The sequence below is a fragment of the Paralichthys olivaceus genome, chromosome 3 (genome assembly GCF_024713975.1).
Source record: "Paralichthys olivaceus isolate ysfri-2021 chromosome 3, ASM2471397v2, whole genome shotgun sequence".
NCBI lineage: Eukaryota > Metazoa > Chordata > Actinopteri > Pleuronectiformes > Paralichthyidae > Paralichthys > Paralichthys olivaceus.
The window spans coordinates 7,400,688-7,428,594 of NC_091095.1; the positions used below are offsets into that span (position 1 = coordinate 7,400,688).

The window sequence follows — 27,907 nt, forward strand, 5'->3', positions numbered from 1 at the left end:
GAGACTGGGTGGGTGGGTGGTGAGAAGATGGTGAGACATCCTGGAAATATTTACAAACACACCATGGACATGGCGTCACAGTTATTGGCAGTAAAAAGGAAATATTAAAATATTAACAGAAAATATAGCCACGCTGATGTTGTTTTTATTATTTCTGATACCTAGAATTTAAATGTAAACAGAGGTGTAGAAAAATAATGGGAGACGAGGCTATAAATAGATTTTGTCGGTCGCCATGTATCCTGTTTTTCATTTCCATCCTTATTTTCTCTCTCCCTCACTTTTTCCCCTCTCCTCCTCCAAACTCCCCACTCCTTCCACACTTTCTCTTTTCCGTCTCATCCAACCAACGCTCCCCCCTCCCTCCCTTTACCCCTCTCTACGCCCCCACCCCCACGTCCCCTACCCCCCCCCCCCCCTCCTTCGATCTCCTCCCTGCTCTGCTCTGCTGGAGCTCAAATCACAACCCCGGTCCCTGGCAGATGGAGGATAGGAGAGAGAAGCTCTTAACTAGCCAGCCTGAGCCTCTGCTCTCTGCACACCAACTGCTGCCTGCCTCCCCTCCCTGCCTCCAGAACAGCTCCGACTGCACACCGCCACCTCTACACACACACACATACACACACACATACATGCACACACACCCTCCCATCTCCTCTGGGGACAGAGTATCCTCCTGAGGAATGGTGCACGTATTAGTCCATATCTGGCCACACTAGAAAGGACATGGAAACATAATAGATGGATGTTCTTTATCGCTGTATAATCTTATGGGGCAAAAGCAGCTTTTTGGGAGGAGTCACACCGGTTTATGTGATGCTTGTTGTTGTCTTGTCAAACGGCTCCTGCTCTCGACTACAACAGAGTCAGAAGGGAACATCATGTGAAATAAGTTGGTAAAAAAACAAAGGCATCCCTTGTCTTCTAAATGTGAATCACAGATACGATTACATCAGTGAGGGACCTGCAGGGAAGTAAACAGGCCAAAGTACTCCGCGGGCACTTCTAGGTTCCCCGTGACTGCCCCTGACTCTTCTTTCATCTGGGCTCATCTGGCAGCCACGACTTGGCCTGGCATGAGCCTGACCACCAGTTGCGGTCAGAGGCAGAAGCCGCTCCTCTGTGCTATTTGCAGCCCTGTCTGTCCAAAGGCATCTGACGCACTGACTGTCACTCAGTGGCCGTGTGTGTGTGTTTTTTTTTATCACTAATTCAACCACAGGGATCTGGTTGTCCATATGACCACTGTGGGGGCTGCTGCCCCGAGGCGAGCTGACATTGTCTGTGTAGAGCGACCAGACGTTGATGTTGGGGCTGCTCAAATTCTGCTTGAATATCAACACGCAGCCGCACATGCACACACACAAACATACAAAGCAGTGCCTGGCCAATTGCTGAGACTGATGTTCCTTTCAGCCATCATACGGCTGACACTCAAGTTTTTTTCTTCTTCCCCCCACCAACACTGTGTCAGTTCCTGGCTGGTCTGGCCAACAGTGATGGAGACACTGTAACTGACTGTGGTTGGGGCCATTGGCCGCGGGGCTTCTCTGCCTGTTTGAGATGGAAGTGGGGGGCGGCGAGGGGGGAGGAGGAGGGGGAGGGGGCTGCTCGGCCTGTTAACTGGTTGTGACTAGAGCCTGTCTGGTCACAGTTCCAAACTGGACAGCTCTCTCTTTCTCTGCGGCAAGTGCCACCGTCCTGGGGAAAGGCACACGGTGTATAGCTGCCACTCTGCTCCAGCGCAGCATATGCTCGAGCTGAAGGTCAGAGATGTTCAGTCCAAAATGCCTGAAATAAACACCTCACGTCTGGTTGGCTTGGGAGGCACATCTGCGCTGTGGGAATACCGCTGTCTGTGCACTGGCTGTGTGTTTGTGCATGTGTGTATGTTTGCTTACACTGAGGAATAAAACTTTTTCTCAATTTCATATAATTCAACAAAATGAAATAATTGATGTACCAGGTAGAATAAAGTGTTTTTGAATAATATCATAAATGTGTCAATATCAAAACCAGCAATAATGTAATTATTAATAAAACATGGATTTGAGTAAAATGCTTTCTTGCCAATTATTAATCACGGATTTAAAGAAACACAATTCAAGAAAAAGCTTGATTAAAAAAATAACAGTTTTAATATGTTTAACCAGTCAGGACATAGATTTTCAAGTAAATTTCACCATAAATCTGTCGCTGTGCTGTTTGTGTCTAAGTCACCAACTGCTCAGCTACAACATGATGGGAGGAGAAAAAAAACCATTTCAAATTGTGCCATCACTGGATTGGGGAGACGTGGAGGGATGAGGCAGACATGAAAGTTGGCCTATTTCATGGTCAGGCTGCGGGACCGCCGAGGCCCTGAATGGCAATGCATCTACTTTAATGTGACAGACAAGTCCCTAGGCAAAACCCGCAGAGCCGCGGCAGGCAAGCGGGCCCAGGTACTTGATGAGTGTGACACCTTCACCGTCCCGCTGTAGAAATGTTGCTGCCGCACGCTCCGCTGCCTCGGTTTAGAATAACACCAAATAAATTCGCCTCTCATCCCGCCTGACGACGCGTCCCCAAGAACCTGTCCTCCCCAGCACTGTTGGGATCATGAATCTCCTTGTAGCCGCTCACAGGGCTTTGCTCCGATCACTAAGCACTTGCCTTTGGGACCCACCTGCCGAGGAAAATTGTGGTCGCGCCAGTAGGCGTCTGCGACAGAATTCCGCGGCAGACACATCCTCTCATCCCGACGCGGTTTGCCCAATCAGGCGGAGATGGGCGAGTGTGTGTGGCAGGTTAAGAGCCAGCGCCTGAAGGCATCGAGCTGCCTACCCACATGCACTCACAAATCAAGTGGCGCATCTTCCCCTCAACATCTCTTGCACGCACAGGTAGCACAGAATGTGCGCTTGACCCCACCTTGTATCATTACTGTGGGCTACAAAGTGCGCTGCTTAGTGCAACCTTTATTCTATATTGGCCTATTAGGAGCCACAGGGTATTCTGATGGAGTAAGCCTTCCTATGCATGTGTGCGTCTAAGCATGCTCCTGAACATGAGCTGATCTAGCGCAGTGCTGGGATAACAGGGCCCAGGAGTTCATTAGGCTGCAGCTCAGGAGAGCAGCTGCGGGGAGCTGCGCTGTAGCCAAGTGTAGCCAGGAGGCTGAGCTGCGAGTCCGGTGGGGAGGGCTGCTGTTGATGTCCATGGCATGTTTGTTAACAGCCTGATTCCATCAAGTGGTGTAAAAGCAGCGCAGCCAAGTGTGAGGGCTGACCCTTGGCCCCTGCCTATTTTTAACAACACAGTATTTCAGTCAAAGGTAGACAGTTCAGTCGAGCACTTGTGGAGTGAGAATGATGCAAATATTCATGTAGTACATTTGGGAGAAAAAATAACAAGAGAGCACAAGACTCCGTCTGACTATCTACAGTTACTTTCGCTTATGTGCCCTTTATCTTGAGGGCGAGGATCTAAAATGCTCTTTCAGTTTTCATCTCCATACTCCCACAACCCTGGTAAATGTATCAGACGAGCATAAGCACCATAATATTCAAGACTCTTAAGTAGAAACGAAAAAATGAATCTCGTGGCACAACACTGGACATCCGAGTGGCACCACTGAAAATAAAAATACAACAGAGACGTGATAAAAGGCTATTTTACATGAGGTTCTATGGAAAGAATCCTCCCCGTCTTGTGAGAATAAAAATAATCCTCAGAATAGTTGTGATTCATAGGAGGTAAGTATTGCACAGACACTACCCATATTTCATCATTTAGTACACTGATAAAAAAATGACTCAAGTAGTCAAAATAACGACAGGCAGAAGACAAGCAACATGCGCTCCATTCTAAACAGGCTCTTACATTTTACCTTTGGCACCAGTTTGCTCAGCCTATACATAAAATAAAGAATTAAACTCTTTCTTCATTGCAGGGTCCTTCACGTTGACTTGGCCAAATGGACACTAGAGGAGAATTAACAAAAATATGTTAAATGTCGAGCGGATCTTTACTGAACAAGATATTAACATGTGCAAAGAACATATAAGAGAAGAGCAAAGTGAGAAACAGATGAGAAACCGAATCGGGACTGAACCACTCGGAGAACGAATGGACAGAAGTGGGGGAGATGGGATGGTGCCAGGCAGGACAGAATATGAGACTGGATGGGACAAGATGTGGACTGGACAAACCAGAACATTTCGCCCTGGGATATGAAAAAAAGAGTGTGATCATGAAAACTATCCTGCACCCCCCCTGTGTGTAATTCCAGGTAAGGTGTAAAAGGTTAGAAGAATCCTACCATGTCCACCCACAGAATTAACTGTGAACTGTGTCGTTCATTTCCACCACTAGTGAAGTGTAGTTCTAATCCTCCCTGTTTGGAATGGACTGTTCTCTGGTCCTGTGGTGACCTGGTTGCAGCTTTCTTTCCTAAAACTGTAAAAGTGACCTGCAGCAATCGAGTCACTGCAAGTAAAGACCGGCTGCAGGACCCTGCACCACTGCTGCTGCTCAGAGAGCTGCCCACCTGTTTATTCAAAGTTTGGTGAAGCTCGACTTAGTAAACAGAACCCCGACCTGGAGAAACAGCTGTCGTCGCTGTAGTCGACTTCCATATTGCTGCTTTTTGTCCTTTCTAGTTGTGCTGCTTCATTAAACCGACAGCCTCCAATACAGGAAGGTTAATTTACTAGAAATTCACAACAACTTCATGCAGAGAAGACACTGCTCACATTCATCAACTTCAAGAATCAACACTTTAAGATCTAAAGCTAAACTATACATTTACTTTCTTACACTAACTTCCACTGATCAACATGTGTCATATAGATGCAGCAAGGTGGAAGCTCGAAGTATTAAATGACCATGACGGTGGACATAATAAAGTTAAAACATTTATTATTTTATTATTCAAGTGTTTGTGTTCACTTGTTTCAACGTGATGGAATCAGGAATTTAACACTGGAGATAAACTATTGTAGGGAAACAGACCCCAGGACAGAAAAGGACCAAACACGATGGGACGGGGGTTGAGCAGAACACAACAGAACAAAACTACACAACTGAAAAACACAATAGAGCTCAGAGAAAAAAAACAGAGTCGAGCAGGAAGAAGCGATTTGGTAAAACAAAAAAACAAAGAGCTCACATGTCTGCACGCGTTGCCACAGCATTTTCCTCTCTGAAGGTGGGCATATTCTGTCAACACCTTGTACCCACTGGAAGGGTCGACATACATCTGCTTCTTTGCCTGAATATAATGAAGATATTATTATTTAATTAGTATGACATACAAACACATATGGGGGATGTGTGACCCCTGCATACTTAACCCTATACATTACATATACAAAAAGGCATGTTCAAGCAAAAAACTGAATATGAACACGCACATAGAGACAGATTGCTTTGGGTCGACTAGAAGATAATGGATGACCTCTATGCATAGAAACAGATGTAAGACAGCCTATTTCTTATGATGTAACTAATTAGTCTTTGCTTTCCTTTCGTGTGCATTTCACAGTGCACGAGAGGAAGTTTGTTTTTATTAACTGCAGATTTGCAGGACGCTTAAAAGAACATATTCCAGACACAATGGGCTCTTTTATTTGTTGTATTTGGACCCATCGTTTGTCTTGCACAGCCACACAAACACCTTCTGCGAATGGAAAACACTGAACTCCTCTGCCATCCCTTAGGAAGTTAGAAAATGTCATCTCTCAGTCTGTTTCAAACTGAGAGCCCACTAGTTGGTGAGCTTTGACAGGCTACAAAGGGAAAAAGGCCCCAGGCCGTTTGGTGACACAGCCTGTCATTTCACATGGCATTGCATGGCCACATAGTGAAGCTGGCATAGCTATGGCCCCCTCTGTATTGTGCTTTTCCCACCCCGGCTCTACCACTCTCCTCAGGTCGTGGCCAACTTGCTTCAGCTTCGTACACAGTCAGAAGCACAGTATTTACAGCAAATAAGCCCAAAGGCGCACAGACGACACCCGTACACTGCGGCCATCAGCGCAGAGCTCACTGGCTCTGATAAAGAGCCGGGAGGATTTAGTGAATATGATGGATCTGATGAAAACAATGATCATTGCTTTTATGACATGTGCTGGGTATAAAACACTGAGATGGTTTGCTTCTAAAGAAAACAGTAACAAAACTGCTGGGACTGGAATCGTCTTGAAATATCTCCAGGCTACTATTTGAAAGGGTTTTACATCACACGTGGTGAATTCAGCCACGATCTCTTTGTTAAATGGTTCAGAAAATAATAAATATTACAGCTGGGGAGAGAAGAATGAGACGAGTGAAATCTGATACCAAAACAAAGAAGTTTATACTGCAGCTCTATAGCCACTAGTTGTAATTGAAATGACAACATCTCATTTTGCCAGGGACCCATGGGGGATCGCTGCCCTGGAGACAGATGGGCTCTAGAGAAGCACAACAGCGAGCATATCATAACGGCTGGTGCAGCATCAGATTATATAAACAATGTTGGTATTGGTCCAAAACCATTTGCAACTCGTTAATATCAGGCTTCATATGCAACTGACAGCAGGTCTCATGCTATCACATGTTAAATATGGTGTTTTTAGTAGCATTTAAAGGAGACATGTCTTACACAATTATCCTGCTTTGTACGACGATCCTCAAAAAAATCCTTGGTCAATATACTTGTGAAAATACTGAGTATTGCTTTCAGCTACAAAACACATTCTGACAAACAGATTCAGCCTGTGTAGTTAGTTGTGTTTGTTTCATTGCAGCTCAGCAGTTTTGCTATAATATTATTCACTAATGACAAAATTCATCAGTATAATTTTTACCTCAAACAAGGAGAATATGTTTTCACCACTGTTTGTCTGTCAGAAAAATTACTCAAAAAGAATCTGAACAGATTTCCATGAAACTTGTTGAAAGGATAGAACCTGAGCAAAGACAGAACCCATTACGTTTCAGGGCAGATCTGGACAAAAGATCCAGAAATGTTATTTTCACTTACTCCAACATCACGAGATTTTTTGGTGTTTGTTGGTGTTTTTAGATATTTTCATCATAGAATGTATATAAAGATGGATGACATGACAGTTCCCCATGGGTGAAGCCAAAGCATCTATATTATCACCTGTTATCTCGACTATGACTCTGGCTCGGAGCAGTGTTCATATTGATATTATATAGGTATTTTGGCTTCACTTCTGGATAGTGGAGGGAAGTGGAGATGCGTCATCCATCTTTATTTACAATCTGATGTTCAGCTACGGCCTAAAATAAACACTTTGAAACTATAAGCACATTCACTGAAGCACTGCGCACACAGTTTTACACTCTCCTACATTTCAAAGAGAAGTATTGCCTTTTGACTTTAATTATAATTATTTGATAAATAGAATGTATTTGTTAATTCACAATGTTCATACATAGGATATGATTATCTCATAACCAATAAATAAACTATGCACAACACAAAGATGCTCAACATAAACTTGACATAAAAATGCTGCCTTTATGTCAATGGACTATGCAATGAATCAATCATTTTCGCAATAAAAGTAAAATCATTAAAAGCAATATGACAAAGGGCCAATACACAGTGAGGAGGTATAAACACATAAAACCTCAGATATGTTAAATGTTTCCTTCACTCAGGGGCAAAATTCAGCCTTTAAATAATAGAAATAATATCGAGATATGTATATATACACACACATATATATGTATATATACTCCGACATGTGTAGTTTTACTTTCTATGTATGCAGGTACTTTGCTGGTAATACATTGGGCTCATGATATTGTACTTTTACTCGCATCATATTGTGAATGATAGACTTCAGTGGTATTTCTAGTGTAAAGGAACATATCTGGATACCTGGTGTACTGCAGTTTTATTACACAATAAACAGTAGAAACACTACAACCACGTGGCTCTCATTCATCACAGATAATCGAGTAGATGACTGAACAGATGAAGTTGGATGTGTCTCACCTCACACGCCTCTCTATGGATCCTGTGGACGTCCATCTCCTCCTGGGTGCACCTCCTCTGGTTCTTCTCCTCCCCCGCCCTGCTGCTGCTGCTGCCGCTGCCTGTCACTGGCTCTGACCGCCTCCTGTCGGCATCGACCCGGGACACGCAGCCGCTCCTCCTCGGTGGCCCCGAGCTTTCTTCGGAGTGGTTTTGTAACGACATCGTTACGAGTCGTTTATTGAAGCGGAGGCGGATCAATCCGCAGACGAACGCTTTACTCGGGTGTTTCTGGTGAAACATGCTCCTGGAGGTGGAGGTGGTCACTGGAGAGAACCCCTCAGAAAGTCCCCTCACAGGCTCACCTGTCGCAGAGAGACACAAACCAGTTCTTTATTAAATAACGTGACGTGTGTGTGCGGCATGTTTACCTCCACGATTCCTCTCAGCCCTAAACTTTCTACTTCCTCGTCACATTGGTGACATGTGACCGTCTCACCCACAAGTCCACACAGCGCCCCTGCTGGTCACAAGCAGCTACCGAAACACTGCTGACGTGAGGATGTCTACAGTTTACTGAAGGGGGCATAAAACTTAAAGGTTCAGTGTGTAGAATTGAATGGTGAAGTTTCATGTTGCAGCCGAACACCCCTCCCCTCCCCCTCCCCCTTCCAAACAGGAAAGAGAACCTGTGGAAACCTTGAGTTGTCATAAAAACTTAAAAGATGTTTATTTAGTCCAGTTTGGATGACTGTAAAAAACATGGTGGCCTCCGTAGAGAGGACCCACTCCTGATGTAAATATAAAGTATTTAAATATAAAGGACCCATTCTAGTAAAGAAGACAATAATTCCAGACGAGTGAAAACATCACTAGGATTATTTTATATATTAAATTTAAACTACTATCTACCAAAAGACAGTGTTGTGTCGAACATTATGAGATTCTGTGGACTATATTATTCTCTGGGTGTCAAGGTGGTGAAGCAGCTCCACTATCCCTGCACTGTACGACTTCTCTCTCCTTGACTGCCATGGAGTGCAAACAAAGACTTCTTATAATGTTGAAGTAATGTGGGGACTTGGAGAAAGCACTGCAAGGTTGATGAGGGGACATTAATGAGTCCCTCCAAGGTTATCCACCGCTGTAAGCCACCTCCGATGATGTGTCTACTCCAGGATTCTGGGTAATGAAATCTGACAAGTGTCTTTTGACTGACATTGTGAGGTCAATTTACCATCAGACAAATTACACATCACTCGTAAAAAAAAAGCAGACCTACTATGGGAAGCTTAGAGGACATAGAAATGTGGTAGATGCACATAATGCCTTTAGTTTAGTTTAGTCCATTTTTGAACAACAATGGTGATATAATATATTGAATATAGAGGAAATACACTGAGGTAAAGGAACATATCTAAATGGATTATTCAGAGCCCTCCCTTTGTTTCAAAAGAAAGTAATATACAATAAATACATTTTAAGCCCATTTATTTTCTATTAAAAATACAATTTTCTGATGTATTTGCAAACCAGCTGCTCATATTAAACTGATAAAAATCGATAATACAGAGGTTTCATAAATGATATTGCCTTAGACTCCAGAATTCATTGCAATCATTTGTATTAACTCTGCTGTGGACTGCATTAAGTTTAGACTTTCTTTCTTTTTCTGGGCCTGAAAAATACAACGCTTGATTGTACTTTTTTATTGTTAGTTTCTAATCAGTGAATATAATCTGGGACTGTTTGCTGTTTCTTGAAATATGAATCCTCACTGGTTTGCAGTACCCAATGCTTTATGTCTGTTTGCATGTGTCATATTGTCTTTTTTATGTTAACACTGCAGCACCGCCATTATCATTTCATACGGATGCCTGAAACAGTATGCCCCAGTCTGCTGCCACTTAATTACCTTCCAGTCAGCCTGGAGAAATCTGGCTCTGATCCAGACACACTCTCTGGAGAGGGGAGAGGAGTACATCTGAGCTATTGGTTTCAATTTACCATGGGACAAATATTGCTTAAACATGAGATGCAATGTAAACATTAAAAGGAAAAAGTCCACCCTAAAATAGAATTCACATGGCGCGGAATAGCGGTAGTGATTGCGAAGAAGGGAAATCAACACTTACAAAGAAACAAATATGTCCCTCAAGATGGAAATCAGAGCCTCTAGTTATTAATTGATAATGTCATTCGGTGTCACTGTGGGGAGTTGGTCCACTGATGAATTAGCAGCTGACTCTCTCAGCTCAGAGGACGTTTTGTTTGCGATATTTCACTGAAATTCGATTTAACTGAATGACTTGTATCACAACATGTGAAACAAGGAGCTGAAATCTGACCTGTTGAGCTATGAAATAACATAGAGAATAATAAAAGTATTTGTATTTTATTTTATTTTAATATTTTATGTTATATATTTTATTTTGGGTTGAATTTCCCCTTTAAGAGGCCAGTGACTCCACTGATTCATGATCTCTGTATTTAAAGCAGCGTCCTGAAGCAGTTTCCAGTCGCCATACACAGTAGGATGACTTTATACATCATACACACAGCATGACACACACACAGTCTCTCATAATTTATAAGTGTAACTGAGTTATGCTTTGCAACTTCAGCACTTATTTCACGCTTGGACAACAGTGGTCTAACATGGTTAGTGTAAGTGGCATATGCTCATGACACACTGTAATTACGTGAGGGAAAGTGAGGTAATCGTGCCAGCGTTCACCAGACTTCCACAGCTCACCACAGTGGGATTTGTTGGCGACGCAGCAGTTTCTCTGTTGAGGGTTAAAGACCTTCGTTGGGGGCAGTGAGGGAGGGGCAGGCTCTGCTGGTTCCTGTATCACATTCAGATGAAGCTAAACAAGCTCTACACACAAGTTTGCTTCTCAAACATTGGACGGCCGATAGGTTAAAGAGGTTCACCTTGAATTTGATTGGCTTGCTCCTGGTGCAGCTTGAGGCGACATAAGAAATGTGAGAGCATTTATATCAATATGTCAAAAGACTCATAGTCAAAAGTCCCTTTACCACGCACCTGTAATGAAAACCCACTGGACTAACACACTTCACTTTTTAAACTAACAGTTTATTCATGGGTCACATGATCTCAGGTCAGCTCGTGCGCATCCAACCTGTTTCCCTCGTGCAGGGGGAGACGCTGATCCGACGCGCTGACGTCAGCAGGTCTATGACAGTACTTCCTGGAGTGGTGTTTGTTGTGGGAAATAATAACCACCGTGGAGTCGGACCTCTGAGAGGACAGGACGAGCTTACAACCACCACACCGACCTCCGAGCATGTGTCCGCGGCATCAGATGAGACGGGCGGAGAAGTGACGGCCGGGACCGAGTAGGGGGGACACGGGGGATATCCACGGACTGACAGCCCCTGCAGAGCCGAGTCGAGTCGAGCCGAGCCGAGCGGAGCCGCCGACAGCCTCCGAGCTGTCGCGATGTTGTAGCCCAAACCATGGACAGCAGAATAAAGTAAGAGTTTGTTTCCTCTCTCATGCACAACTGTCGAGCTAACGGCTAAAAGTGTAGCTCGGGCTAACCCGGCGGCAGCTGAACGTGAACCGCGGAGGAATGTTGTAATTTCACCGCCATCCCCAGCATCATGTCCGGCTGTGGATTTAACCGCCGAGGCCAGCTGGCTCCTCAGCATTTGGGTCAACCAGTCTGTTGCCCTGCTCTTGCTAGCTCGCCGCCAATTAGCCGCTCCGCTAGCCGAGCAGACAGCCTCTAAACCGGGGGGTTACCTGTGGACGCGACGCCCTCCCCGCCGACACCACCACCGCCCGGGTCCTGCCCGCCGTGACCCCGGTGCCCCCCCCCCCATCCTCCGCGTTTATATGAAAACTGCTCATTAATGCACGCAGAGCAAAGCGGTGTCAGCTGTAGCTAACCTGCTGGTGTGGAGCTGTGACTCATGGTAACTGAAGTAGGCCAAGTGAGCACAGGTCCCCCTCACGAGCGCAGAAATGCTGTGAATGTGCAGGAATCGAACAGTAACACTGTTGTTACACATGCCGGGGATGCTGTCAGCGGCTCCATGTAATAACAGCTGCTTGTCATGTCCCCAAGAATCAACAGTGGTTTGTGTTGTTTTCAGGGAGAATCCAGAGAGGACATTTGATCTGGTGGTGCAGGTGGCGTGTCCAGCTTCTGAACATGAAGGTATGTGATGTTATGACCACAACTGTGATCTGCCTGCTTAATACTAGTTTTTTTTTAAAAAGTTTCTGATCTAAAATGGATAGAGGTATAGTTCAAATGATTAGTCACTTCATTATTTCATCAAAGGCATTTAGAACGTTTTTATTAAGTGATTGTTTGGATAATTTGCGTAAAAATGTCTAAAATGTCATTGTATTAACTACATAGCATGCCACTCGCTAAGGCAAATGCAAAAAGAGCTTAGGGATAGGTCAGATTTGAGGATGTTTGACACGTATTCATAAATGATGTTTGCACACGCTCAATCTACAAGAGTCACTTCAGCTCAGTTTCACCACTCAATCAGCATTTAGTTTCATATAAACCTACAAGCCAAAGCAAACAATATAAATTAGCTCTGGTTTTTGAAGATCACGCTTTGATATCTGATGTGCTGCTTTTCTCAGTGTTATTGATCTAATATAGTAAATAAGTCATATATTTTGATTATGGCCATTGGACAGGCAAACATGGCACAGAAAGATTTTAATTTAAACTCAGATTTTCACACGGATCCAAGATCTCATAAAATAAGTAATTATTTTATGAAGACAAATAAAGAATTATCGAGAATGAAAACAATTATTGTGTCTGTGGCATTAGCTTCTGTTTTCATTAAGATTTTTAGGTGTGCTTGCCAGTTGCATTTTTTTCGTTCACCATTTGTTTGCCAAAAATTACTGTTTGTTGTGTAATTACAGTAATTGTAAGGCTGCACAGCCAAGGTTTCATGTAACGTCAGCAGCTTTGTTTACCAAGTGTACTTGCACAGTATTTTAGGACAGACAGTGAGCATCACACAACACTGCATGGCTGAGTCTAGCCGTGCACAATGAGAGCAATCATTATGTCTGCTGTGTTACTGTGTGTTCCCCAGAGAAGAACCTATTCTGTTATTAAGCCTGACCATAAGTTCACCATTGTAGGCTTTTCTCTTGCAATTGTGACCCCACAGAGATTGTTTGAGAGAGATCACGCTTGGGTCAGCAAGCTGCATTAACAGTTCTGCTGCTTTCAGTGGTCAAACATTCCAGCAGCCGTGGTTGGGACAGAAAGTGGTCAGGCTAGCCTGGGAAATGACTGCGGGTGATGAGGAACAACATCATATTCTGCCTTTATAAATATGGGAAATAAAGTAACCAATATTTCACATCAGTATCCAGTGTCACCCATAAGTCAAATATCATGTAAAAACATTTTCACTGCATATTACACCAGCTGTCTTATTTTGCCCACTGAGTTTTGACATTAAGGAGGTGTTATGTGGATGGTTCACTCATGCAGCTGCTGAGCTGACCAGAGCAGGCTGAACGTTGTCCTTGGATGTAGTTCTGATATTGGATTTTAAACCAAACTCATAAACCACCGGCCTGTGCTGTAATAACTGACTTCCCCCACGTATGATCCAGGGTCAGACTCATATCCGGACTTCTGCTCCCTGGAGCACAGCTACAGAGCAACGTTTGCACACCCCTCCGGTCAAATGGAACATGAGCATTCGGTGCAGTCATTTCACTGAAGCACACTTTCTGCTCTGTGCGGAGCCTTGATTGGACAGAAGAATATCCCTGTTGAGGAAGTTATGTTGTAGATGTATGTCTGCCAGCAGGGGCTTACGGTTGTGGTGGATTGTTTTTTAAAGGAGCAGTTTCAGATGGCCATATGAGGAATATATCACTTCTCTCTGAATCTAATCAATTTCCCTTTCTTAGTCTTGGCTTTTGCTTAAGTTTATATGAAATTAAATGCTTCTTGAATGGTAAAACTGCTGAATGGACTCTTAGGGCCTAAGTGAATTGATTGTGTAAAAATATTATTTATGTACGTCTGTCAAGCACTAAAACATGGCCTATCCCTTAGCTCTTTTTTGCATTGGCCATAGTGTCATGCTATGTACTTTTATTATGTGATGAAAGGGTTAATGCTGTGAGTCATAACACAGGCTTTGGCCATGATATGAAACCTCCACAGTCACTCGCCACAAACTGAAGCTGTTTCTACTGCGGCCAAACATCAGGTGTGTTGCCAAAACGCACAACTTCACAGTTCACACATTATCTTCCCACTACCTCACAAAGGCAAACAAATAATAGTGCAACCACGACAGACTATTAAATCGTCATAGCAACAAAGTGTAGAAAGCATTTTGAGAAGTGGAAGGTTTCGGCTTGCTCATATTTCTCCTATCACCTCACAGTGAAGGGAATTCAGTTTTGAATTTAGATTGATTCTGGCTGCATTTCAGTTTCTGTGACATCCTTTGACCGGCAATTTGGTTTACTGTGCACTGTGCGTTATAATGACTGAAAGGGTGTACCCTTTGTGTGTCTGGAAAGCGTGTGTGTGTGTTTGTGTGTGTGTGCGCTGGGTTTTGCTGATGCCGCACCAATGTTGTGACACTCTTGCCACATCCTGGTTGTGCAGGTCTGAAACTAGATCCACTTATCACAGCCTGACATGATATCACTGAAGTGTAGTGGGGAGATCAATGTGTTAGTAGTTATCATGATCAAAATGCAGATTTAAAAAAACCCTGCAGCTTTAGTCAGACAAAAATTGCTTTGCCTCTTGCCTCTATAGATGGTCAGTATAGCTTTCCCACGACTTCCTGCGTTCACTGAATTTCACACCTCCTGTAGTCGGCAAAATACATGCAAATAACATCCACATATTTGCAGACAGGGTTGCTATAAGCCTGTATTTTAATAAGTTGTTTCACAGTGACCTTTTTAAACAAGTGTTTTCAAAATAGATTTCTCACTCATTACATCGTTGACATTTTGGAACAGAATCTGTCTGAGTTTTAAGTCCACAAGGTTATAATTCTTCCAGGCCAGAATTTCCTAATGAAGTTATTAATACTTAAAAAAAGAATAATTAATGAGTGAATGCTAATTGTAAAGTTTGGATGGAAAATACATCAACTTGCAAATACACAAAATCACCAGACAGTAATTGTGCATGCACAGGAAATAGTTTACATCTGTGGCCTAATTTTAGTAGCTTGACTTGTGCTTACTTTCCATATAGCAGGGATCACAGGGCCTTGTGCAGCATTAGGCACTGTTATCTGAACCAGTGATGCAGGTGTGGTGTAACAACCGCACACAGCCCATCCCAGACTGTGTAGATAAATACACACATTTTAAAAGAAGAAGCAGTTCGCTTTGTAAGATAAGGGACTTTTCTTTTTCTTTTTTTCTTTTAATAAATTGCGGCTTGATATAGTACAAGTGACAGTGTTACGCGATAACATTACTCTTTTTCTAAATGATCACAGCATATCATTTTGTGTTTTTTTTTTAAAGCTTATAATAATGAATCTGTTTATGAATAATTATTATTTATTTTTTGTTCACAATTGATTAAAGAAATGTAATTTACAGACGAACTGTTAACGTATGTGCAAAGGTAGTAGGTAGCCATTTAGTACGTTTTGTCACTTAGTATTACCATTACTGAAAACCTGACAACTCCACTTAAAGCATGTCCATTACAAATTAATGTCTGTTTCTGTCAGACAAGGTCCCAGTTATTACTTTCATGGGTTGGTTTAATTTTTGCGGTCTGTTCCTGGAGAGCATCCACAGCAACAACATAACATTATGAGATAAAAGATAAAAACACACAAGTCCTTCACAAATGTTATTATAATACAGAAGGTTTCATTTTAGTAAAGATTTTTTCCAGGCTGTTGGAGTTGCGGTCTCCACACTTAATAAAAATTTGTCAGTAAATGAGATTTTATGAGAGCATCAACATTCCATAACTGGAGTGTTGCTGGAGGGGGAAAAAAACAAGAAAATAAAGCTCACAGCTACAATGGTGGCATTGTCAATATCTGGACTTGGCCCCACACTTCTAACCATGGATGTGTGGGTAGATGACAGACACTGGCCCTTTTTCCTCGTGCAGGCCCATAGAGACCTGGCCTCCCTGTTCAGTGCGAGCTCAGTTCCGCTTAGCTCTGTTGGCTCAGTGCTCCGTGGATGCTCAGGCTGTGAGCGAGCGTTGCCTGAGAGCGTGACTGGCATGCTAGCGACTAGCGGCCCTGGCTACATAAAGCCATATTGATGTGTTTCCAAGATGCTGCCACAGCTAGCAGATGACACTAATGCTGCCAAGGCAGTAGGTGGGGACAGATGCTACCTGTCCTCACCCGCTCTCTGCAGCCAGATTGTTCCCAGTAACAAAGCAATAAACTTAATAGATCAGCATATCAATTTTACCGCAACATTCATGCTGCAATTAGGGGAACGATTTATTGTTTCAGAAAAAACCCAATGAGGGCAGCTTGGTAAGAAATGAGTCTTCACAGAAGTGGGATCCTGATTTTGAAATCAAGCCCTGGTTCCTCTCTTTGTGCTTCGCTTTCTGTTTCTCACGCCTGACTTTTCTTTTCTCGTCAGTCCTCCCACAGTTCGGATATGCAGGTCAGATGAATTTGAAGCTCTACCTTGTCCTTGAGTGGACGTGAATATTTTTTGTGTGCACTGAGACAGACAGACATTCCTACCAAGGTGTTTTCCTGCATTTTACCCCTGAGCTAAGACCCCCGTAACACCAAACAGGATTAAACAGTAATGGAGATTATGTTTTATTGATATAGTCCAAAATCACAAATTTGGGGATTTATGTCACATATATGACACCCTCTACCCTTAAAGAGATACTGCACACTTGAACATGTCTTTTGAGCTGTAAACTAAAAAATATGATAAGAAATAGGTATTTCATGGGTTGAACATGGCTCATGAAGCCACCCAGCAATTGAAACCTACTCAGACCTTGCAAGGCCGATGCTGATTTGATGCCCTCTATTCAAATACTGGTGGGTTCATTATCAGACTGGGAAAATGGTGTTTATAGACGATTTGGTCTGGTTTTATTCCAGTAGAGTAGAATTACCTTTGGCACCTTCCCTGTGGTCCTCCACCACACTAATGCCCACTTTAGGGGATTCATGAGGGGAAAAGTCCTCCACTTCTAAAGATATCAATGTGGCAGAGGTACCATGTCTCTCTCTGAAAATGTTACAACATTGACACTGTCACTCTTACATCCTGCCTCCCTTGCCTCCTCAGTTTCCTGCCCAGTTTTTTGCATTTTTTTCAAAATTATCAGTGTGTGAACTAAGGATCAGAGCTAGGGGTGAAGTTGCGCTTAAAAGGATTGTTGTCATTTTGTTTGTGGCTGTCAGTTATACACCATTGTTCATGCGTCTTTTTTTCCCATCTGAAACAAGTGGCAGGTTTATTGTCTACTTTGGTATTTCAAGAGTTTGTCACTAAATGCTGCCTGAGGTTCAACTGTTAAAACATAATAGCACTTTCATAAGTTTTGCGACTCCTTCAGAAATTCATAAAGAAAAAAACAGACAGCAGAAGTAAAGAGTAGACATGTTTTATGCTTTGATTCACATGGCCTTATAGCTTCACTTTGTCCAATTATGAAAAGTTACTTTTGTTCTGTATCCTAAGAACATTTTCGCTGAGACCCGGAGGTTTCACGGTGTCACCTGCTGTTCGCTAGTTATTATCAATCTGCCTCTTTCTCTGCCATAGCCCTCTCAAGTAGCACTGTGATGTTCCATTTTTTTTCCTTTTAGCTTTCACCTCTTCCCATATCCACCCTTCGTAACCGTAGAGCAAAACTCCTCTGTAGAACTTTTAGAAAAGGTTGAACGTTGACATTCTGCAAAATGTCAGATTTGCTCCTTGACCTGAGCATTGCCGGTTCTGCATTCTGATTGGATCCCGGCTGTGTGTTGAGTTCACGGCTCACACTCAGATGGAAGGCCATTGGAGTACTAACAGATGCCATGGCAACAAGGAGGGTGTTGATTGGTCATTAGAGAGGCCACACTCCTCCACTCACACTCCTGAGAGGACCCCAGGGTCTCACACTTTGTTTATCTCACAACCCTCCTGCCTCTCTCTTTTGTCTCAATCATATGACTTCGCTAAATTGGCTCTTTTACAAAGAATCAGATATCATCCAAGTCTCTTTTGTCTTTTATTCTGTTTCCTCTGAAAATAATGGAGGAGGTCTCTTAACGTCCCTACCATGATATGGTAATTTACACAGTATGAGTGAACTTTGAGAATTCCTTCTAACTCTGTGTCCTCAGAGTGGCTATAGGATCACGTTCCACCCACAGTCCAAGTTATAGCAGCCTAACCTCTCTTTGTGTTTGCATCCATGGTCTGGGTCAGAGGGTATTTGGGCTATTTGTGAAAAGTTTTCATGACATCATGTACTTAAACTTTGACCTTTGGTGGGCACTCTAAACGTCCACAGCAGTAGCAGGGACTATTACAGGACTATTTGTAAAATTGTATCACTGGTGTGGAGATCAGATGTTTCACTTGGAACTATACGATAAAATATCCTAAATATCCATAAAATGTTTGACAACAAGTGTAGACTTGTGAATCTATGGTAGAGCCTTTAATTATGCTGTAATCCGCTTTTTCCCAGGAGTATCACACATTAAGATACAACCCACTGCTTGTTTGTATATTATTTTTGGCCAGTCAGTGCTTCTCTGTGGTCTCCGGCCTGGTTCTTTTGTTCAGGTCTGGAGTTATTTGTAACTCCCTACCCGCAGTCACTCATCCATTCAGTAGCTGTGCAGAGACCTGCTGCTTACTGGGTCCAGTTCCAGCTCTTTTCTTATTTAAAAGAGGTGGAGGCAAGTGCTGCCCTCACATTTCATCCTAACCTGTTTGGGGTCAGATTATATGGAGAAGCTCGAATATGTAACTTTGAGTATTGTTTTGAGTTTGTGATGTTATGTGAAAACACAGATGATTTTTATCATTTATATTTATTTTAATCTATTTTGTGTTCATGTGCCTTTGGCAAAAACAAAACTTATAAATATTACAAGCATTTTAATTGGATCCCAACCAATATCTTGAAGACCAGTGCTGATGCCAACATTAGGTAACAAAAGCTTTATTTATTAGATAATAAAATATTTCCAATACCTATATAATGGCTGATGTGTGTGTACGTATGTGTATGTATGTATATTAAAGCTGTTGATATGTCTGTGAAAAGTTAAATGCAGGAGAATAACACATCATCTTATTTCTCAGTTTTTTCTTGGTTTATGGAGATAAAAATATTTCTGTCCAGGAACAGCTGCCTGTTTCACACATACAGTACATGCATTACTCACGTTGCATATCTCCTGTCTCAACCCATTCCTCCCTTTGCATATCAACTTTTTCTTTGTGATCACACCTTGTTTGCACGCTCTCAATTAAGGTGCAATCCTTCTCACTCCGTTTCATGACTCTCACTCGTTATGACAGGGACACACAGGCTCTGAAGGGAGAGCAGAAGGAACAGGTCACTGGGACTTTCCAGGTGGTGCCATGTTACCTCACGACACATGTTCTTACACACACACACACACACACACACACACACACACACACACATAGCGAGTGGACTTTTCTGTTGCTTCTTCAGAGTAATATAGTATTATACAGGGTATTATTGACTAATCCTTGAGGAACTGGGGCAAAACGAAGTGGAGTTGGACAGGGAGGAAAGGAGGGAGATGGAGGAGGAGGATGAAGGGGGTGGTGGATATGCTGATGGCAGTAGTCTATAAACTGAGAGGTGAGATAATGTGGGGGTTGCAGGCTGCAGCTTTCCCATTCACAGAGGCAGTGAAATGCTGAAACTCCAGGGGAAAACAGTTTTTTGTGTGACTGTGATATGTTTCAGTGTGTGTGTGCGTGTTAGTATGTGTGTGCATGGCAGCATGGATGTGTGTGGCTGGGCCTGAGAAGGGGAGACAGAATTCACTAATGCTTCAGACGGGGAGAACATGGAAAGACTTCTAGGCACTGGCGCTCACAGGCTATTTTTAGACTGACCCTTTCCACGACGAATAAGTAAGGAAAAGTAGGGGCCTGATCAATAATTTAAAATGTGATGATTTTGATGAAGAGTATCATCACATCACCTTCACCTCACTGCATTGTGTTTGGTGGCCTGTTTTGTGTGTTTGCGTGCATGTGCTATACATCTTTGTCTTATGGCAGATGAATGTATTCCCATGTGACCACTGTACGTAATGCTCTAGAGAGCTGTGGGAATTTAATATGTTAAAAATAAACAAAGCAAAGGCTAAGTTAATGTCCAGCTGAATTTAGCTTCCATCTCTTTCCAGTAGGTGACAATCGATGGCCAGGAGTTTACAGTATATGTTTAGCACAGCAGATGGCACAAGCATATACAACCAAACGCACACAATTGCATGCACACAAACATATGCAACCAATTATTCTGAGTCGAACAACAATGATTGGCTAGTTCTAATGCATGTAATACCAATGTGGCCTAGTTTAGCCCACAAATAAACAGGATTAGCGCAGCTCCTGCTTTAATGGAGCTTTAGTGATGTTAATCTGTCCTAGTCTGGCAAATTGGATTTCATAAAAAAAGATGCGCTCAAAAATATGGTGACTTCCATGACTGTCATGCCGAGCAGATTTCATGATGACAGGATTTTAACAGGATTTAGGGATGACTCACTTATCATGACTACAGCAAACAGCCAATTCCTCACACCATGCACAGAGGCAATGACGGCATAGAGCGCTGCAGCGATGGCATATTTGTCAGTGAACCCAGAAAGCAAGTGTCAGACCAGTTCCCTCGTTGGCTTTTGGAACATTGCAGAAAAAAATCTCTGTGAGAAAGGAAAGATAAGGAAATGTTTTGTTTGGCAAGATAATCTTCACAGATGAACATGCCTTTGATGGTCTTCTAAATGTAATCGCCAGATTTAAAAAGCTAATAAGGCTTTAAATTAACTACACTGTCGTCACACAACTTCAGCATCACCACCAATATGCTTCCAGTTTGTAAATTCATTTAGTGCACTTACCTCCTCTGCAAGCCCCTCTCTTAGAAAGCTATATCTCTTTAATACCAAAATTAGCAGGTATCCACCTTCTAAAAAAGTGATTGAGTCCGTTCCCATTGCCTGTAGAGGCGTATGCTTTTCTTTTTTTCCCCCCAGAGTCATGTTTGACGTCACAAATTAGCCGGAAACTGAGAAGCTCTCTCAACTTGCTCTCTTGTCAGTAATGCCTCTTGCATGATAAAAAAAAAACCTGAATTGTACATTGTTCCCAAGAAAAACAATAAATACACAAACATTGATGGCTGTTCTTGCGCCAACGCAACAAAAGGTGCAGCGTCAGCGTCAGAATAAAGAAATGAGTGAGGTCACAAAACCCTTCAACTTCAGAATGAGGGAACCAAAAGTGCAAAAATGATAACTTATTTAGGGGTTTTAGACACATTCCTGCAGCCCTTTATATTAAACATTTATAAAGCTTTTCATATAAACCAAACCTTATTAAACAAGACATAACTTTCTCTGAGATTTTCCTACAGGAACGTGTAAAGATTTCAACAACATTGCATACAGTATATTTATATTTCTGACTGCATTTTTAGCAAATTACAATCTATATGAAATCACAAGTATTTATTTTGAAGGGTGCTTTGAAGGATCTCCTGCCATTCTCAAAATCGCATTTGCAGACTGATAGAGAAAGCAGGGAAAGACAGAGCTTGTTACAGATGATGTTGTCTCTTATTTTCTGGGGTCACGGTCTGCTGCCACATAGACTGATGTAAAACTGTCCCAAAGATGAATGATTCAAAAGACAGAAATTTATTTTCTCCGGCAATTAAGGAAATCAACCTACTTATTGATATGATGTGAGTACCGGTATCTTGACAACTAGACTGTTGTCCTTTAGACCTTTATGCTGTGGCCAAGGCCGAAACCCATGTCAAGCAGAACTAGTAGTGGAAGGCCACTGTCTGTGCTGTCATTTCAGCTTCTCTCCTCACTGTTTACATGTCAACAGCTATGCCCTAAGGCTACGTCTCTCCACTCAAGGCTTCTCCTATGTTGCCTAACACCACACAATTACTGTGAAGATGATGGTGTTTACATGCGTGTTACCCCTACTGGCCCTTAATTTGGGTTCTGGCCTATTTTTCAAGACTGAAAATATAGGTCGATCTTGATGCCTTTGTGAGTGTCTGAGACCATTTATCATTGCAAATCATGCTATTCATCCAAAGTCTTTGTTTTGGATTAGATAGACACACAGACAAAACACATTTATGCTTTCCTCTGTTCATCTACCTTTCAAATCCTCCGGCCTTTTTCTATTGTTGAGTGAATTTTCTACCAGTAGAATACCCGTTAATTACCTCACTGAATGGGAGTTAGTTAAAATTAGACTAGCAGCTGTATGGATCTAGATTTAATTGACATTGACATAACAATGTAGGACAGACCCATGTTATTTAGCTGGGCTTCAGGACCTGCTCCTGACCAGGGCTGAACTGGTCTGACTTTGAAAGGATGCAAACATCTTTTTTTAAATTCTTAGATAATTACTACAATATTATATTATGTAAGCATCATTGTAGATGGTGGAGTCAGCATATAAAAATTAATATTTTAGGATGAAGAGTTCCTCAATTATAGAGTTCCTCAATTATACAGTGACAAAATAAAGAAATCTTATCAAGTTACTCCACCGCAACCATGTTGTCTTCAGTGTTTTAACCTGTGTATAAGCAGTAAGGGCTTTCAAAGAACTCAACATGGAGTGCCAATCTCTATTCAGGCAAAAAGTCGTGAAGATATTAAGACTAGTGCTAAAACACTTCAAATTAGAACTCAGTAGAGCTCATACCTCCACCAGTACCGTAAAATGTTGCCAGGCCGCACCACATTGTTCACATGCATGAATATCAGTCCTGTAACTAAATCCTAAAATCAGTCCTAAATATGCCAGATTTTGTTTTCATCAAGATCCATGTATTATTCCCTGGGAAATCTCACAATGCTAAAGAAGTTAATTTTGTTTTTCCTGGATCTGCCCCTATATCCAGATCCGCCCAAAAGTTGAATGGATTCGTTGTTGGCTCATGCTCCATCCTACATACAAACAAACTGGGGCAAAAACATGAAGTCCTTGGCAGAAGCAATCAAGGTCATAACAATTCAAACAAATCCACGGTTTGAATCAAAGATTTGAGCCATGGTTCATAACTCGTATTTCTTTTGTTCTTTTTATTGACTAAGTGATTAATCAATTCTTTGAAATAATCATTCAGAAATAATAGTTGGTTGCTACTCTAATTAGATTTTTTGTAATTGAATGGTTTGTCAGTCATCTCTATGGAACTACAGCATTAAACCTGAGTTGCGTGTGAGTAGTTGTTATACTATCATGTCATAGCTCGTGCTGTCATTTGTTGGCCTTGCCCATTTCTTCCAATTCCAGTGAGATTCAGAGAAGTTTGGTGAAACAGTGACACATTGTGACTAGTACAGATGATTTTGATTGTTGACAGTGGTAATAATTGTGACATGCAATGTTGGCTTTTACCCAAGAATATTTGAATTTAGATCATGATGCTTCTTGATGGCAGCAAAGATAATGTTGCAACCAATATCTTCATTAAAAGTTTGTTGCATCTTGTTTTTGGTTTGCAATGAAAATGATATTGTGCAAAGTGAACACAGAACAAACACACATTTGAGATTGAAGTTGAACTCTTGAAGCCACTTAGATAAAACTGGACAAAAGGAAATGGAGGATCAAAAAATAGACGACCTACAGGTGACTTTTCTTGACCCCTCTTTCAGTGATTATCACAGAAAATCCCCTCAGAAGTTGGTGTTCTCTAAAAAATCACTCTTACATTTTCTACTGAAGCCAGTTGAATATTTGGAAAATGTTTTATATCAAAGTATGTTTGCTGTAAAGTGTTAGCCCTGTTTTTTTCTGTTAGCATTTTCCACCGTCAGTCCTGTGGTGCATTGAGACCCCTGTGAGCGCGTTTGTACGCTTTTAACAGATACAGATGTATTGTCATCCCTGTGGAAAGATTGGCTGACTCACTGACTGTCTGCCTGCCTGACTGAGAGCTGTCTGTCTGTCAGCCTTTGCATGTGAACTTCAAATCACAGCTCTGCAGCACCGAGCATGTAGCCGCCAAAGGCAAGGCTTTACACTGTCATCAGCACCACACGGCTGCCTCTGGGTGCTGTGCCATATGACATTAACTGAGATCGATCCTCTCCACACCTCAAGGAGCTGCTGTGCTACACACAGTGTTTTCTCTGATGCTGCAACCACCACCTCAAAGACAAGAAAAAGGAACTCTCTCCCAAGCATATGTAACTGTCTGACAATGACCTGATCTCCAGCTTTTCGGAAACTTTTTAAGTTGAGCATCCAAAAACAAAATTTTGTCAGGCTCATCAGGCAAAGGTGCCCATTCTGTCACATGGGACGTCAGCACAGAATTCAGGGATTTCTTTTTGACAGAAGAGCTAATAATAACAGTGTGCAACCATAACAAATAGTCTCTGCCCGAGAGTAAAAACAACCTCGAAATTATCTGTTATAATGACCTTGTTTTCGTCTGCGCTTGTTTCTTTGTCCATTTGTTATTTAGAAGGCAAGAATGACTGGGCGGATTACCACAAAACTTGGTGTAAGGATGCAGATCCAGGATTCTCCTTGCGAGATTAATGGATCTTGATTAAGGATTAGGATTTTTAGAAATGATTTTATTGACATTTTTGAGTCTGCAATTTGTTGCAGATCCAAAGGTGAATATACATTTGGTTTCATAAGGGGACTGTTTTGGAAGGTTTTAGTTTCCACATGGTTCAGCGTAAAAATAAAGCTGATAAAGTGAGTTGTACTGTTTGCACTGGTTACATTCGTGTCTTTTTATGCATATTAGATTGATAAAAGAGATATTAATTTACTATGCCTTCATAGATGCTGTTATTTGACTGAAGCAGATGGTTAAACCATATGGAAAGAATTACATGAAGAACATCCTGCTAACAACTGGTGACGGAATCACAGTTACCTGTGCTGCTGCAGTCCATCCTCTGTGTTTCTCCTTGGATTTGGAAAATAAACATCTAGATCAGATCTGGGATTTCAGACTTTGAATTATGTCTTAGATTTTAGTTCACATTCCTGACGTCATGGAAGAACTCGATTTCTGTGGCAGTTGAACATCATACAGTGTGAAGACAGTTGGAGAGTAGTCGGTCTGGGGAGATACCGGTTTGTTTTTCTTTAGCTTAGGAGGCTAATACTCCCCCTACAAACATGCTGTCTGTGTGTTGGATTGAAGAGGCAGTCATGCGGAGCTGGTGTTTGACATAATGTTGGACCAGTATGGAACCTGACTGGGAATATCAACGTTGATATGTGGTGATACACAGAGGCTGTCACAAAGGTTGCATCCATATGCTGTGCCACTCACTCGTGAAGCTGTGAAATTGGGTTGCATCCCAACTAGCCTGGAGACAGTATCGCTTTCACTTCTCTCTTTCTGCGTCCCTCCCCACCTCTTCTCCCCCTCCTTCTCCCTCTCTATCTCTCTCTCTCTCTTTCTCAGCTCTTCCTGCTGAAGGATTTTTCCTCATAAAGCCGGGGAAGACGGAACAACTAATGTGGCATTAATAGGGTCACATCATCACCATGCAGCTCTTTCTTTCTTCTCCTTCCAGTGAGGCTGAGGCAGTTGTTTATCTTCTTCAGATGTAGCTGTAGAAATGGCTTAGAAATCCCCCAGGCCAGCATCTCTCACATTTGAAGCCTGCCAGTTGATTATTTTTTTTGGCTGGTATAGCAGGCTCTACCTTAGAGGTTTTCTTTTTGTTTATTTAAAATTTCAAGCTAAAACTGGAATTAAATTGTATCACTCCTCTGCAAAATGCAGACCTGTTTACAGACCTATTCTAGATCTGTGTTGGGATATATTTGTCAGTGACTTTTATAAGAAATGTTTCGATAAATATGATGTTTGAGTGTTCTGCATCTTGTTTTATTTGCGATCCAGTAACCAATTTGATATCCAACATACATGTCTTCTAATTTAATTCAGGTTTGATTTAATTCGGTCTTTCACGGTTTCTGTCATTCCCAAAGCCTCATGTTTGACAACATAGTGTGACAAATCAGTATTAGTTAACTTAAGGACCATATCATCGTTTAAGAAGTTTCTCTTTGCTCGAAACCTTACTAAATCAGCATGAAATGTAATGCCATTTGCAGTGTGCAATCTGAGACTTGATGGGCAAAGGGGGGAGAAAAAGTTTTAAACGTCTGTGAGTGTGTTTTTCTTTCTGCTGGCTTTTGAAAGACGCCCGTTAATCTGCTTACTCCTTTAATTGTGAGTGGCGGGGTTGGGCCTCCTCCTGGCCAGAATAAGGCTACTGATCCAGAAGTAAAACGATGACCACCACAGTTATTCCTTCCCTTAGGTTGTGCAGCCCCCCAGTCTTCTTTAGCCACACCTCGTCTCCTCCTCCTCCACCATACCCTCCCTCAGAGGGAAGAAAGCTCCTTGTTCTGACAATAGACATTTTTTGCCATATGTTGGCTTGACATCTTCATCAGGTTCACAGCAGGTTACCTTAGTTAACTTTCACTCCACTGCCTGATGGGATTTTCTCCCTCTGTTTCTCCAATCGGCCCAGGCTCAAAGTCTAGACGGCCTCCGAGGCAGGGTCCTTCCAGCCCTGTGCCCACAATGGCAGTATTGTGGATGGTTAGTAGCGGTAGCTTCCTCCCATTACAGCGAACAGGCTAGTGCTAAAACAATGCTTTTGTCTGGGGGCATATGGGGGGGGCCTAATCCACTACATACTGTGAAATAAATCTCTCTCAGAGATGAGAGAGCGAGTGAGCGAGAGAACCAGAGTGAATGAAATCATTGCCAAGAAGGTTAGAGTGCAGCAGTTTAACCCCTGGCCAAGAAAGAGGGAGGAGAGGAGGCAAACAGAGCGAGAGAAAGGAGGAACAAGGAGAGGCAGGCACTACATCCCTTCATCTCTGGAGCACGGATGGAGGAGAGGGGCTGCCGGTGGCTTTCACAGCCTCTCTTCTCACCAGAGGAACTGCTGTTCACCATATGGGATTTGGCCTCCCTTAACAAACAGGCCCCCTATTCACTTGCAACACACATTCAGTTGTTCGTGGAATAAGGTGAAAAAAGTGCATTTTTATGCCTTTAGAACATTGGATGGCCATGAGGGCTCTAAGTCTGTGTTTGATTCACATAGTATAGAGAATTATAAACTAGAGGCTTTCATCTAAATGTGTATTCACACTGGATTTAGGGTTAGGCCTTTTTTGTGTTATACTGAAGTCTCTCTCAGTGTTAAAGCCAGAACCACGCATTCAGGCCACTGTTATTGAGCTGCTAAGGTGATCCTATAGAAAGACTATACACCCACAGAGCAGAGTGCACTGTGGGTGTATATCATGTCTACCATACGCTTTCCCAGCAGTTTGAAAATGCTATTTTTATAAAGCTTTACGTTGTTCAAAGTAAGTTAGTGACAAAATGGCTTAAAGTTGAACAACTTGCAATGCAGTGTTGGGCAGTGTACGCTTTCTGACAGTAGTGTTACATGCCAACTTTTTCTCCCAGCCAGCAGCATTAGGGCAGCATTAGGAATGACATTCTCTGCCAACAGCCTCCTTTTAGCCTACTCAGAAATCCCAAGAAGCGAAGATTTATGCCAGTAAGATGAATATGCCAGTATTTCTCGTTTTTTCAGCCTACTTGGAAGCGCTAGTGAAAACAGATTTATGCAGAAAAC

General features: G+C 42.3%; 2 protein-coding genes across 9 annotated transcripts in view; one reads left to right on the forward strand and one right to left on the reverse strand.

Moving 5' to 3' along the window:
- Nucleotides 1–2,115: 2,115 nt before the first annotated feature.
- Nucleotides 2,116–8,522, reverse strand: c3h1orf53 (chromosome 3 C1orf53 homolog). Its single transcript, XM_069521748.1, has 4 exons — nucleotides 8,407–8,522; nucleotides 7,997–8,340; nucleotides 5,153–5,254; nucleotides 2,116–3,965 (listed from the first exon to the last, which is right to left on the reverse strand). The coding sequence occupies exons 2-4, from the start codon at nucleotides 8,276–8,278 to the stop codon at nucleotides 3,894–3,896; spliced, it is 456 nt and encodes a 151-aa protein (XP_069377849.1). The 5' UTR covers nucleotides 8,279–8,340; nucleotides 8,407–8,522; the 3' UTR covers nucleotides 2,116–3,893.
- Nucleotides 8,523–10,783: 2,261 nt separating this feature from the next.
- Nucleotides 10,784–27,907, forward strand: part of dennd1b (DENN/MADD domain containing 1B) — a 100,805-nt gene continuing 83,681 nt past the window's right edge. Inside the window, exons 1-2 of one of the 8 annotated variants that reach the window (XM_069521760.1) lie at nucleotides 10,784–11,475; nucleotides 12,101–12,165. In XM_069521760.1, the coding sequence (XP_069377861.1) occupies nucleotides 11,459–11,475; nucleotides 12,101–12,165 (82 nt within the window). In that variant the 5' untranslated portion in view covers nucleotides 10,784–11,458. The remainder of the gene's footprint in view (nucleotides 11,476–12,100; nucleotides 12,166–27,907) is intronic. The other 7 variants (XM_069521756.1, XM_069521761.1, XM_069521754.1 and 4 more) reach the window with 7 other exon arrangements.

Bases quoted from the DNA above. Each gene is read 5' to 3' on its own strand.
- c3h1orf53 (XM_069521748.1), bottom strand. From the start codon at position 8,278: ATGTTTCACCAGAAACACCCGAGTAAAGCGTTCGTCTGCGGATTGATC. The intron at 5,255-7,996 runs GTGAGACACATC...CATTATATTCAG, and splicing joins TCCATAGAGAGGCGTGTGAG to GCAAAGAAGCAGATGTATGT. The intron at 3,966-5,152 runs GTGAGCTCTTTG...ATTCTCCTCTAG, and splicing joins GTGGCAACGCGTGCAGACAT to TGTCCATTTGGCCAAGTCAA.